The sequence below is a fragment of the Centropristis striata genome, chromosome 12, assembly GCF_030273125.1.
Source record: "Centropristis striata isolate RG_2023a ecotype Rhode Island chromosome 12, C.striata_1.0, whole genome shotgun sequence".
Lineage (NCBI taxonomy): Eukaryota > Metazoa > Chordata > Actinopteri > Perciformes > Serranidae > Centropristis > Centropristis striata.
The window spans coordinates 21,441,244-21,455,193 of NC_081528.1; the positions used below are offsets into that span (position 1 = coordinate 21,441,244).

At 40.2% G+C, this 13,950-nt stretch overlaps 1 protein-coding gene across 1 annotated transcript; it reads left to right on the plus strand.

Annotated features, from left to right (window-relative positions):
- The first annotated feature begins 877 nt into the window (after positions 1–877).
- Positions 878–13,568, plus strand: LOC131981763 (sodium/hydrogen exchanger 2-like). The gene is made up of 13 exons (XM_059346212.1): positions 878–1,203; positions 1,625–1,847; positions 4,490–4,730; positions 5,689–5,939; positions 6,634–6,851; positions 6,938–7,134; positions 7,244–7,333; positions 8,905–8,975; positions 9,187–9,321; positions 10,620–10,716; positions 10,834–10,947; positions 12,909–12,972; positions 13,198–13,568. Exons 1-13 carry the CDS (start codon positions 951–953, stop codon positions 13,374–13,376), a joined length of 2,133 nt encoding a protein of 710 aa, XP_059202195.1. The 5' UTR covers positions 878–950; the 3' UTR covers positions 13,377–13,568.
- Positions 13,569–13,950: the final 382 nt, after the last annotated feature.

The following is a 13,950-nucleotide window of genomic DNA, read 5'->3' on the forward strand; positions in this document are numbered from 1 at the left end:
GGAGGGGCTGGAGCAGATCCCAACTGACACTGCTGACACTGGGCGGGGTCCATCCTGGACATGACCGGACTATCGCAGGGCTGACATATCAAAATAATCAAAGACTAACTGAAAATAATCACAGACTAACTGATGAACCATTATTAGCAAAGCAAATGAGAGCCTTTTGTTGTAAAAACAAACAAACTAAAACAACAACAACAGAGAAGGCCTTTTCCAAGTCCCCTCAAATAGGCTTGTTAAGAACTGAGTGTGCCATGACACCAAAAAGGTTGGTTAAAAAATAGTCCTAAAACTGATGGAATGATTTCACATGGCACAAAAGATATCTGAAATATGAAGTGTATTTTATATGGGTGTCATTTATAATCTGTTGATAGTGGCATGGTGCTTCTTAAACACAACTTCAGGTCCCCCCCTTAGCAAGTGTGTGTGTGTGTGTGTGTGTGTGTGTGTGTGTTTATGTGTGTTGAGCTCTGGACTGCTGGACTGGGAGCTCATGTAGGGTTGTATTGTGGGGACATACATCTTTTTACATAGTCACGTTGTGGGGACTCGTCTTCTTTATGAGGACAAAATATAATAATGTAACACATGTTGGAATAAGGACTGGATTTAAATGGAGGGTTAGGTTAAGAGTTAGAGTTAGAATTGTGAAATGTGACAATGTGTGTGTGTGTGTGTGTGTGTGTGTGTGTGTTTATGTGTGTTGAGCTCTGGACTGCTGGTTGGCTATCATTGCTAGCTCAGGGATTCCTGTGCACATTAGTGGCTGCATGAGTTGGGTTTAGCTTGTTTTGTGTATGCACGTGTGTGTGTGTGTGTGTGTGTGTGTGTATGTGTGTGTGTGTGTGTATGTGTGAGTGTGCTGCTCGCCCTCCCTTTATCTCCATAACCCTGGTCCTATTCTCTCCCCGTCTCTCTCTCTGTTGTCCCAGCATGGCTGCAGGATGGCTGTCCTGTGGACTCTCTCTCTGCTGCTCTCTGCCTGCCTGTTTTGGCCGGCCTGTCTGGCCCTGACTCCCCCAGCTGAGCTCCCGCAGACCCACAACCTGCCCCCCTCGCTGGGCTTCAACAGCAGCGATGGCGGCCTGTCTGTGGATCTGCCCATGGCGCTGAGGGTTTTCAGCGTGGACTATCACCACGTGCAGGCTCCCTTTGAGATCGTATTGTGGATCATGCTGGCCTCACTGGCCAAGCTGGGTAAGCTTCAGACTGTCTTCTCACTACCACCCCAACTCAGGAACATTGACTCACTCCCCAATTTCAAATCAAAACTCAAAACACATCTGTTTAAAACTGCTTATTCCGTCTGATTACTTTTACCCTGCCCAATATATCTATTGTATTGTATTGTTATTAATTCTGTGTATTTTATTGTATTTTATTGCTGTTTCTTTTCTATCCTTTTGTACGGTGTCCTTGAGTGCCAAGAAAGGCGCCTCCAAATAAAATGTATTATTATTATTATTATTATTCTGCTCATGTATGAAAAGCCACAAGATGCTCGTGGATGTGGTTAGATGATGTTAGAGTTGACTGAAAATGCTTCAGGGAAAAGTCAAAACATGGCTGAATACATTTAGCATGATGTCCTTTTATCTTCTCTGTCTCTAACCTCCAGGTTTCCACTGGTCAGGTCGAGTCCCAGCAGTCGTCCCAGAGAGCTGTCTCCTCATCATGGTGGGCCTCCTGGTTGGAGGAGTGATCTACGGCGTACGCCACTCCGCTCCTCCCACTCTGAGCGCTGATGCCTTCTTCCTCTTTCTGCTCCCGCCCATCGTCTTGGATGCAGGATACTTCCTGCCAGGGAGGCTGTTCTTTGAAAACCTTGGCACCATCCTCTGGTTGGTACTCCTTCAATGTTTTGAGTTTTGTGTGAATGCTTGTGTGGGTCTGTGAGCAAAAGCTGTTGACTTTTTAAGTTTTTTTTCAAATGTGCATGGAATATATTTAAGATTTATCCATTTTACTAATCCCACAACTGGGAGTGGGCTGCAAAGTACTGTGCCCTGGGAGCTGTGTGGCTGGGTTAGGAACCTTGCTCAAGGGCACTTCAGTCTTTGACCTGTCTTAGGATTCGAACCTGCTACAAGCCTGATTCCTAACCTCTAGGCCACAGACTGATATTTATCATTGTATAAAAGCCACAAGACATACCAAAACTGAATCCCTGAAAAAAAAACATATCCAAGTCATCAAAAATGTATTTCATATGTTAAATGGTGTGTTCACACTCAACACAAAAAAATGTTTGGCTTTTTTTGGCCGATTACGTACAAAGTCAATGGAAGGATGCAAATTGATCTTGTGAATGAAGTGACAAGCACGATGCAAATACATGATAATTACTTAATTTTTCAGCGCTGATACACTCCTGATGTCGCTAACATTGTCTTGACATTTTAATCAGAAGTAGAGGAAAAGATCATTAAAGTTGTAAGTGAGCAACCAGAGCTCTATGATGGTACCTCATATATGTTCAGAGATCATAAAGGAGATTTCATGGAGAAGGAATCAGTTGTACTTTACTATGAACAAAGTGAGCACTTAGCGAATGTTTTATTCACCTGTTCAGATCGCCAGACTATCCTAGGGCTGGCACCACTACCATAACGCAAACGTGCGGGGCCCCCCCGCGGTCATATTTTTTTTATTGGCGTGTCTTTTGGCGTATTGATGAACAATTTCCCATAACACCCTCTTCAAGTCCAGACTGCGCGCACGTTTATTTTCGATACTCAGTATGGCCAGCCCCGACAGTCTCTCTTGTGCCATGGTGCTTCTTAGATAAGTCTTAATTAATTTAAGTTTTGAGAATGATCTTTCAGCGATTGCGACAGTTACAGGTAGAGTGAGAAATCGTTTAATAGCCGTGGCAACATCAGGCACACTTGGTAATATGGAGTGGTGCTTTATGAATAGAGTGTGTGCCAAATCTTGAACTGAGCCACGCTCGATTTCTTTTATGGTGGACATGAATGCAGTTCTAAATGAAAGCACTTGTTCTGGAAAATCCGCAGACAAGTCATCTTTGTATTGGTCTGCTAAAGCACTTGCTGATTTATACAGTTCATCACTGGATTTTGACAAAAGTTCCTGTGGGCGTAAAAACCCAAACCTCCGTGTCACCTCTTGCATGCCCTGAAACCTGTGTGTCACCTGCGCAATTGCAATGTCTAGAGCTGCGTAAAATACTGACTCTTTGAAGTGCTCCTCTGCATTCGATAGCCTTTCATCCTTGCATAACTCATCAAAGTGTCTTTTGTTGCGCCTTGCGCGTTTTTGTGGAAATGAAGGTGGAATACCCCATGACTGGACAAGATTTTGCGCAGTTTCTTTAAGGCTTTGAAACTCCCCTTTGAGTGACACAAGGGTCTCAGATGCACTTGCTAGATATTTGCTTGCCTGCAAAATATCAATGTTTTGTTTTTGTAGACTTTGTGAAACAATAGTTTCCAGAATTTTACCCTGTATCACTGTTTTTATTTTAAATATTCGTTTTATTTTACGCTCAAAATACAGACAATATCATGACCTGAACCCTATATGTTTCGGGTAAAAAAAAAAAAAAGTTAAAAAAAGATATTTGTTTTACAGGCAGGGGCGGGGCCCTATGGTATGGGGGGGCCCCCCGCCTCGCGCGGGCTGCGGGGGTATACTTTACGGCCCAGGCTGGCACATAGAGACAGACAATCACTCATTCACATCTACGGGCAATTTAGAGTCACCATAAACCTAAATGCATGTTTTTGAAATGTGCCCAGGGAGAACCCATGCTGGTATGGGGGGAATCCACACAGAAGAGACGCAGGCCAGAGTCAAACCGGTGACCCTCTTGCTGTGAGGCAAGAGTGCTAATAAGCACAAATATTACCAATAGTAATTTTGTGACTGTGCCCTCGAGCTGCTAAGAAAAATATTATTCAGCCATGTTGGCAGAGTGACTCAAGGATGGTACTGTCTTGGGTCATTATTTTACTTTGGTCCTAGACGCCCAAGAGGACTGTGATTGGTTTAAAGAAATACAAAGATACAGATTTTTTTCCCCTTATTCCTGAATAATAATGGATGCTGCCAGGCTACTTTGGTCCAGACTGAGACTGTTGGGTGAATTGCCAGGAACATTTGTGCAGACATTAAATATGCCAGAGGATAATTTCTAAAGACTTTGGATCTGCTGATTTGACATTTAGTGCCACCATCAGGTCTAAATGTGTCTATTACTCTGGTTTATGACCAGATATTTGAAAAAACTTGTTTAAGGCTAATTATCCAATGTAAGCATGCTATCTCACTTACTAACTACGAAGACGATTAACCTGATGCTTGCTAAACACCAGAATGTTAACATTGTCATGGAACTTTTTTGCATCTTTCATATCATTGTTTTGTTTTGGTTGAGCCTCACAGCTCTTATTGGTGTTGTTTGAGCATTTTGCCACTCACCCTGGTTTCCTGTAAAGCTGCTGATTGTAAACGTCTCCAGGTATGCGGTGCTGGGAACCCTGTGGAACGTGTTGGGCATCGGCCTGTCTCTGTACGGCGTGTGTCTGCTGGCCCAGAGCTCTCTGGGAGACGTGTCTCTGCTCCACTGCCTGCTGTTTGGCTCTCTGATCGCTGCTGTTGACCCCGTGGCCGTGCTCTCCGTCTTCCAGGAGATGCACGTTAACGAACAGCTTCACATCCTGGTTTTCGGAGAGTCGCTGCTCAACGACGCCGTTACCGTGGTGAGTTAAGAAACGGTCACCAGTCGCCACAAAGTAGCAGAGGTGTCATTGTTTTGCAAGTCACAAATAAGTCTCAAGTCTTTGCCCTCAAGTCCTGAGTCAAGACTGACTAGTCTCAAGTCAAGTCCCAAGTCCTACAGTTTGAGTTTTTAGTCCTTTCGAGTCCTTTTAGCAACAGATTAATAACATTTACATGGGTCGTGTATGCTTTTAAAAATCTGTATTTATGTATCAAAACTTTTTTTTGCAAGAACATTCTTCAAACACATTTGAAAAAAAAAACAAGTACATAACTAGAACATATTGCACTATAACGAGTTCCACAGCAGTTTCTGTCCTATCTTGTCTCATCCCATATTGTCTCTGTTTGTGTTTTTTCTCTCACTAATTTAACAATGCTGCTAACAAAGTTAATTAGCCGAGAAGCTAGCGCTAGCGTTCATTCAAAAATTATTATTCTTTGTGCAACTTTAAATGTCGGACGAAGTTGGAAGTTGTTGTTGTTCGACCTGCATGTTCTGCATACTGCAATCCGTTTTTTGTTGACCCGAACAAAATGCTGTTTGTTGACGGTTCTTCTTCATTGATATTGGTTGTCCTGCAATTTGATTGGATGGATGCTGTCGGATCAAAATAAGTGGATCGTATTTGATTGGATGTTGTGCCGACAGCACATGTCAGACACACACAGACAGACAGCGAGAGACGCACACATTTACACAAAGAGAGATAGAGTGGTCCTTAGTAACAGACTTTTTAATCTTTGGGTTTTCGGGAAGTCCAAGTAAAGTCACAAGTCACAAGTTATTAAGTCGAGTTGCGAGTCTCTTTACATTTTGTCAAGTCGAATCAAAAGTCATCAAATTCATGACTTGAGTCCAAGTCATGTGACTCGAGTCCACACCTCTGTTAAGTAGAATATCTTACTCTGTGCATGATACACCTCTCTTCTCTTCAGGTTCTCTACAAGCTGTTTGAGTCCTTCCTTCGCCTGCCGTCAGTGTCGGGGCTGGATGTGTTGCTGGGTGGGTGCAGGGTGGTGGTGGTGGGCCTCGGCGGCCTCTTTGTAGGCCTCTTTTTCGGGCTGGTTGCGGCCCTCACCTCCAGGTTCACCTCCAGAGCCCAGGTCATTGCCCCGCTCTTTGTCTTCCTCTACTCCTACCTGTCCTACCTGACTTCAGAGATGCTTCACCTCTCTGGTATCATGGCGTGAGTGCAACTTCACCTCAAAGACGTCCTTTTGTAAACAGTTAGCTTGATAAAATCTGATTATACAGGTGCACCTCAATAAATTAGAATATCATAGAAAGTTTATTTATGTCAGTAATTCAATTCAGAAAGTGGAAATAACACATTATATAGATTCATTACACACAGAATAAAACATTTCATTATTAAATTTCTTCTAATTATAATGATTATGGCTTACTTTTAATGAAGACCTAAAATTCAATGTCTCAAAAAAATATAATATTAAAAAAAGACCAAAAAGTATATTTAATATGGAAATGTTGGCCTCTGAAAAGTACGGTGGCCCTGAAGTGCAAACCACACCAGCAATTCACCACAACACGCCAGCAATTTGCCACAACACGCCAGCAACTCACACAACATGCCAGCATTTCATCAAAATGGAAAGGGTAGGTACATATTGGACTCTGATCATCCTCCTGATTGGTTGCAGAAGTCGCAGCCACCTGTTCTTGTAAAAACACATTTAAAAATGAAAGAAAATGTGGTGAATTGCTGGTGTGGTTTGCACTTCAATGCCACCGTGGAAAAGTATGCTCATCTATATGACTCAATACTTGGTTGGGGCTATTTGACTTGAACTCCTGGAAATGGACTTTTCCATCATATTCTAATTTATTGAGATGCTCCTGTATTTCCCCCCTTTCTGCAGCATAGTGGCCTGTGCTGTGACCATGAAGCAGTACGTGGAGGCCAACGTGTCGGAGCGCAGCAACACCAGCATCCAGTACTTCCTGAAGATGTGGAGCAGCGTGAGTGAGACCCTCATCTTCATCTTCCTGGGCGTGTCCACAATACAGGACGTCCATATGTGGAGCTGGCCCTTCGTGTGCTCCACACTGCTGCTCTGCCTCGTGTGGAGGGCCACAGGTACACACAGACTAATGAATGTACCAATGGAGCCTGATAAACACTTGTCAAAGCAAAGGAATCAACACATTTCCCCTCCTGTGAAGGTGTGCTCCTGCTGACTGCCGTGGTTAACAAGCTGCGGAGGAACACGGTGACCTTTCGAGATCAGTTCATTATCGCGTACGGAGGCCTGAGAGGGGCAATCTGCTTCTCCCTCGTCTTCCTGATTGATGACTTCCCAAAGAAAAGACTCTTCATCACAACTACCATCGTGGTCATCCTCTTCACCGTCTTTGTACAGGTGGTAGAATCACGTTGATGAACAGCTTTTTCCTCTTTACTTTTCTTTTTTGGCTCTGTGAGGTGTTTTATTGTTGTGTTTATGGGGTTTGGTTTCATCTGGTTTCCAGGGGATGACTATTAAGCCTCTAGTCGAGCTGCTGGATGTGAAGAGGAAGAAGAGAGCTCTGCCTACTGTCAGTGAGGAGATCCACAGCAGGGTGAGGGTAACAGCACATACACTGGGGTGCTTCTTCTTCCTTAGACAGGAAGTCAGGACCCAAATAATATAATATAAGATTCATTTATCCAGTCATATGTTCCTAGATAAAGAAAATTTACTCTATTTGTTAGGCGGTGCCCTCTAGTGGCCGTAGTTATTATGATGGGAAGGTGACAAACCGGACAAAAGGCAACATATTACATATTATTTAAGTTACTTTACTTTCACACGTAGCTATGTCATGATCTATGTCACATTTTATGTTGCCTGTGTAACTAACTAACATATTTTACATCAAATGAACTTTTCCTAAACCTAGTATTATGATCTCTTACTTCAGTAAAAGTACTAATAACACTGTTAAATTACCCCATTGCAAGCAAAAGTCCTGCATTCAAAACTTACTGAAGTAAAAGTACAAAAGTATCAGCATCAAAATGTACTGAAAGTATCAAAAGTAAAAGTACTCGTTATGCACCATGGACCCACTCAGATTGTCCAAATATATTATTGAATTAAAAAAAAAAATGCATTTATGTAAGCTTTAATTTACTGTTGTCAATGTAGGGCTTATTTTAATTACTTAATATACTTTTACACGGTTTAATTAATAAAAATCCATACTCATTCTAAATGTATTATGTTTTTTTAGTCAGCTAAATGTAGTGGAGTAGAAGTATAAAGTTACATAAAATGGAAATACTTAAGTAAAGTACAAGTACCTCAAAATTGTACTTAAGTATAGTACAGTACTAGTAAATTTACTTAGTTACATTCCACCACTGCCAAACAGTGACCTTTTCATAATGTTAACCACTTTTTTTAAAAGCATAAACTGTTACATTGTGGTCTTATGGTTTGGAGGACTTGTTGACCTCAGTTTTCCTGTTTTTAAACGGAAATTTTATTTTGCCATGCAAGAAAAACAAAGTTATCTTTCTTAAGAATTCAAGATAACGCAGGGTGAGTCTTCGTGACATATATATCAACATCTTCAGATGTGACGTATTTTAAACAAACCAACACCAAAAAACTTGCTATAAATTAATTAGAAAGTTCTTAATAGTTACCTTTAGACCTTAACTTCATGTTAAATGTTCATACTTTTGGAACCATGCTGTCACACAATTATGTATCAAAGCAAATGATCTCACAAAAGAAGAATTATTCATTTGGTGTTAATATGGTATGCGTTTGAACTTCAAACAGGATCTTCAAAAGTATAAGAATAATTATCTTGCTGTTTTAGATCATCATACACAATCTAAATGCAACATTACAGTATATCCTCCTTGTAAGCTTGAGTTCTCCATTTTTTTGTATTTATAATAAATTAATAATTTATTCACTCTTTCATAATGCATTGGTGTCATGGCCTCTGTATGTGAACACAGAACTCCTCTGCTTTCCCCTTTCATCTGTGAAAATGAAAATAACAGTGATAGTTCACAGAAAGTGCAATTTCTGATGATACTTTCTTATTATATTTATGCAGCATGCAGGGATGGACACCCACTATACAGTAAAATAAATCTATGAATGCTGAGCTCTCATCATGTCTCCTTTTAGCTCATCGATCACCTGCTGGCAGGAATAGAGGATGTGGTCGGCTACTGGGGACAGCACTACTGGAAGGACAAGTTAGTTTCTTCTTGTTTTACCTTTACTTTAACTTGTGTGCTTGTGTTTCCTCTCAAAGTGTTTGAATGCCCATAAAAATAGGACCTAAAGGGACCAGTAGGTGGCAGCATATACCGCATGCAAAGGTTCCTGGTCAGTTTTCACAGTGAGGACTTCTAATGATCAACTGGTGACTGAAATGTAATTTATGTCTGTGTTTGTGTGTGTGAGGTTTGAGCAGTTCAACAAGAAGTACCTTCGCCGTTTCCTGATCCGTGAGGACCACCAGGCTCGCTCCAGCATCCTGAGAGTTTACCAGGAGCTGGAGAGAAGAGATCAGAGGGGAGACGAGGAGGCGCCAGCACTGTGAGAAAACATGGTTTTACTTTATGTAAAGTAAAGAGCTCCAGGACTTCACTGAAGAAGCAGCAATATTTGCTACCTAGCCTTTCAATTCCCTGGATGTTTCTAACTTAAAATCCTGTCATGCCACTAAAAATTGATTAAGTATCAGTCTTCACAACCAGTGGTGGAAAAAGTATTCAGATCATTTACTTAAGTAAAAGTACTAATACCACACTGTGAAATTACTCCACTACAAGTAAAAGTTTTGCATTCAAGTAAAAGTACAAAAGTATCAGCATCAAAATGTACTTAAAGTATCAAAAGTAAAAGTACTCGTTATGCAGCCTTGTTTTATATATTCTAAATATATTATTGGATTATTTGTCTTGATGCATTTATGTAAGCAGCATTTTCATTTTGTAAAGGTAGGGCTCTGAGTAAAAACTAAACAAAGAAAAGTCACTCCAAAGGAGGAATAACACTGAACCCATCTACGTTAAAAACTAAATATATAAATCCTAATCTAAGATAAGGGGTAAAAACTAACTAAACTCTCAAGAGGAAAACTATTAAATAATAACACCTACAAACAAAAAACCCTCCAAAAGGGCGGAAGAAAACCTGATAGGAAAAATAAAAGATACTACTAAAACACTATGAAAAACTGGATCAGGACTAAAGGGGGAAAATTAATAAAGAACACAAAATCACTCCAAAAGGAGGAAAAACAAAATGGCTGACTCAAAAAGCTATGAAACTAAGAACTGTGCTTAACTAATAAATTACAAAGAAAAATCACTCTTGCGAGGAATCCAAAAAGGCGAAAACAAGACAAGCTGTGGCAAGAACGAAATAACTGGTGACGGGGTCAAACACACTGGACCAAGACAAGGTAAAACACAGACTATTGGAACTAATGGAGGGAAGGGAGCACCTGGTGAACACAATCGGTAATTAGGGGAGACAATCAGACAGATGACACGCAGGGAAGGACAAGTGACCTGAAACAAGAGGAGAGTTACTATTCCAAAATAAAATAGGAAATAACAAGACCAAAACACAAAATAAAACACCACCTCATCGTGGTGTGACATAAAGCTGTCAACTAAATGTAGTGGAGTAAAAAGTACAATATTTGCCTCAAAATCTAGTGGAGTAGAAGTATAAAGTTACATAAAATTGAAATACTCACTTAAAGTAAAATTCCCTCAAAATTTTACTTAAATATGAAACTTGAGTGAATGTACTTGGTTACATTCCACCACTGTTCACAGCACAGTTTGTTTAAATGGATGGTAATGTTCACCTCTCACCTGTAGAGTGGACCCTCGCTCCCACAGCCGTCCCCTGCTGCCAGAGGAGATGGACAGCATCAGGCGGATTCTCTCCAGAAACCTTCAGAACTTCAACAACAAGGTAATTCACAGCTTTGGTTCATGCACCTCTGCACTGATAAAGAAATAACTGAACGTACACTATATGTAATGTACTTTTATTCTACTGTTTGGGTTCATGCATTTGTCATCACTCCAGCAGACACCAGCATACAGCAGACACACTCTGCACCAGGACGCCACCCTGGACAGAACCAGGAAGCCTCTTCACAGACACCAGAGTCTGGGAGAGAGATACACCTATAATACACAGGTACTGCATCCATAAAAACACACCTTCATACAGTCTCATTTAGTCAGATTCTCTTTTTTGTTAAGCCGTTAACTCTAGGGAGTCTTGGGCTATTTTGTCTATTTTTTAATCCTTTTCATCCTGCCTGTATACACCACTTAAAATGTTTAAATGCCATTTTGGTATATATTTTTTTCCCAGCACAACCTCACCTATATGACCTAATAATAATTGTTTTTCTATTCTGACTTACTGGATCAACATTTTGAACCAAAAAAAAAGAAAAACCAACATAATTGTGATCTTGTGATTGTGTGTGATCCTGTCATCCAACTCTGGTTTTTATTCTAGTGGGACTCTATTTCATTTTTGTCTTGTCTGTTTAGCGTAACAATTTTGGTCATTTTGTGTATTTTTTAGCCATTTTGTGTCTTTTTTGGTCATTTTGTGTCTTTTGTGTTTTTTTGTGTCTTTTTTTTGGTCATTTTGTGTCTTCTTCTGTGTTTTTTTGTGGTAACTTTGTCTTCTCATTTTGTGTCATTTTTGGTCATTTTGTATCTTTTTTAGTAATTTTGTGTCTGTTTGTGTCTTTTTTTTGTTGTCATTTTCTGCCTTTTTTTGGTCATTTTGTGTCTTTTTTAGTCCTTTAGTCCAACATAAATTGTGATTTTTTTTTACTTTCAAAACACTATCATGCTCAATAAAGAATTTGAAATGTTGCAAATGTGAACAAAGGTTGCAAATCTAACATATAAGAGGGTTACATCCAGTTCTATCATTTTATACAAAATATATTTGACCTTGTCTCCAGTTTTACTTGGTATATCATCATCAAACTGAAACTGGCCTCATGGAGTTTACAGCCAGAACTTTAGAGGTAAATTTACAGTAGGGCTCCACGCTGCTTTGTTTTCTAGTCTGGATGCGATGAAGAAGTCATGCTTTGGAGCTTTTGGTGTCTCCAGAGGGTTAAAAAAAAAGGCAGCAAGTTAAAAATAAATAATTCTTCAAAAATTCTACACGCTTCTGTGAAAAGGCTACAAGAAAATCTAAATGTTTTATAAGCAAATATCTTAACCCTTAAAAAAGTTGTTCTGATGGCCTTAGAGGACTGAAATTTGCAATAAAATTGTCTATATTATTGTCCACTTTCACTGAGTTAGTCCTGATTATAACTACCATATATTTCAGTCATACATTTGTTCATTCATTCAGAATTTTAACCCTTTAATTGACTGATGAATGAACACATAAAATAATGAAAAGTGTTTATATAATGCCACTGTTGTTTTTCCACACATTTTATTCTGAACAGTAAATGTTAGGGTTTTCTTACACTCACTGCTTACATAAAACATCAATACAAATAATGTAATAATATATCAAGAAAATATAAAACAGCCTGAGTGGTTCCATTCTGCATAACAAGTACTTTTACTTTTGATACTTTAAGTGCATTTTGATGCTGATACTTTTGTACTTTTACTTCAGTAAGTTTTGAATAAAGGACTTTTACTCGTAGTGGAGTAATTTCACAGTGTGATATTAGTACTTTTACCTAAGTAAGGGATCTGAATACTTATTCCACCACTGTTGAATACAACCATTACCTCTTCTTAAAAAGATGTATATATGATGTTTACCAACCAAGAAACTCTTTGATGTTTTACACAAGAAAATGTGATCTTAAGATCTAAATGTTCTATTTTTTCTTTTTCTTTTTTAAACTCCTGCTGGAAAAGTAACCAATGACAACATTTCTTTATGGTGCTCACAACAAATCAACAGCATCAGTTGGATTTTGACATAAAAAAAAACCCGCTTTTGAGCTTATAGTCGTAGTTAAATGACAGATGAGGATTTTGGGGTGGAAAACAAATTAGTAGCAGAAGTGTGAATATGAATAAAAGTGAGCTGCCTCGCATTACATTTAGACTTCTGCAGTATGAAGTATGTTTTACTGTGTGCTTTTGTTGTAACAGGGCGAGGACGCAGAGTTCAACGGCTCACGCAGAGTGAGAGCAGGACTCAGCAGGTCTCACACAGGTGAGAAACACAAAAATATGAAAGAACACATATTAGACTTGATATACAGTTTTGACCCTCCAGTCGATTGTTTTCTCTCAAGCTTTCAATACACAGACTAAGAATATAGAGAAGTATCACCAGATTGTGTCTCTCCACGTCCTGACCTTTGACCCTGACAGCTACGGTGGGACTATTCTCACTCTGTTGGCCTTGAGCTCACTGCAGCCTCTCTTCTGTCGGCAGTGTGCTCCAGCAGCCCGAGGCCCTTCCTCCAGGACTCGTCGGCTCAGAGCAGAGGGCCGGTGGTTCCGACAACCCCACCTGCCAGAGAGCAGCAGATCTCTCCGCAGCATGCAGCACCTGTGGGAAGAGCCCCGAAGAAACAGCTCAGCTTTGTTCTGGAGAGCGAGAAGCAGCCGTGAAGGCCGACTGTGAGACAAACAGCAAGAGAGGAAATGTAAACCAGTGAATTCAGTCATTTTTAAAACGTAAAGTGATAAGTACCTCATATTTATTTAGCCATAGAGTTGTGGGTTTCCAGACTGGGTTGATGAAAGTTTTTTTTGCAATTTCATGGATATCTTCCAATTAAAACTTTTTAATGGTTTAAATAATTCAGCTCCTGGTTTTATCATTTTTTATGTGTTTTTTTAAAGCTTTCCTGCGCTCCGTGTTTCACCTCTGCTGGGGGTTTGAGGGTCATTTGCGTCTCGAGTCTAATTCATTTTCGAAGTGGCGCTCCAAGTGTAACACCTTCCTTAGAAATACCTCGCAGTCATAAATGCTGATACTCACCGTCCACACACAAACCAATCCTGCCTCTCCTTGTTTCCTTTCTAAATGCACAGCACACCCACCAGTAATTTGACAAGGACAGGCTTACTGCTTCCTAAAATAACTCCTGTCCCCCTGCCTGACCCCCTCCAGTTACTGGAGCTTCTTTTCCCCACAGCTCCCAGCATGCCAGGGAGTGGCTGGGAGAGCCCGACTGTTGTC

Excerpts from the sequence above, each read along its gene's own strand:
- LOC131981763 (XM_059346212.1), top strand. The coding sequence starts at position 951 with ATGGCTGTCCTGTGGACTCTCTCTCTGCTGCTCTCTGCCTGCCTGTTT. Across the intron at positions 1,204-1,624 it reads GGCCTCACTGGCCAAGCTGG|GTTTCCACTGGTCAGGTCGA; the intron begins GTAAGCTTCAGA and ends TCTAACCTCCAG. Across the intron at positions 1,848-4,489 it reads AACCTTGGCACCATCCTCTG|GTATGCGGTGCTGGGAACCC; the intron begins GTTGGTACTCCT and ends AAACGTCTCCAG.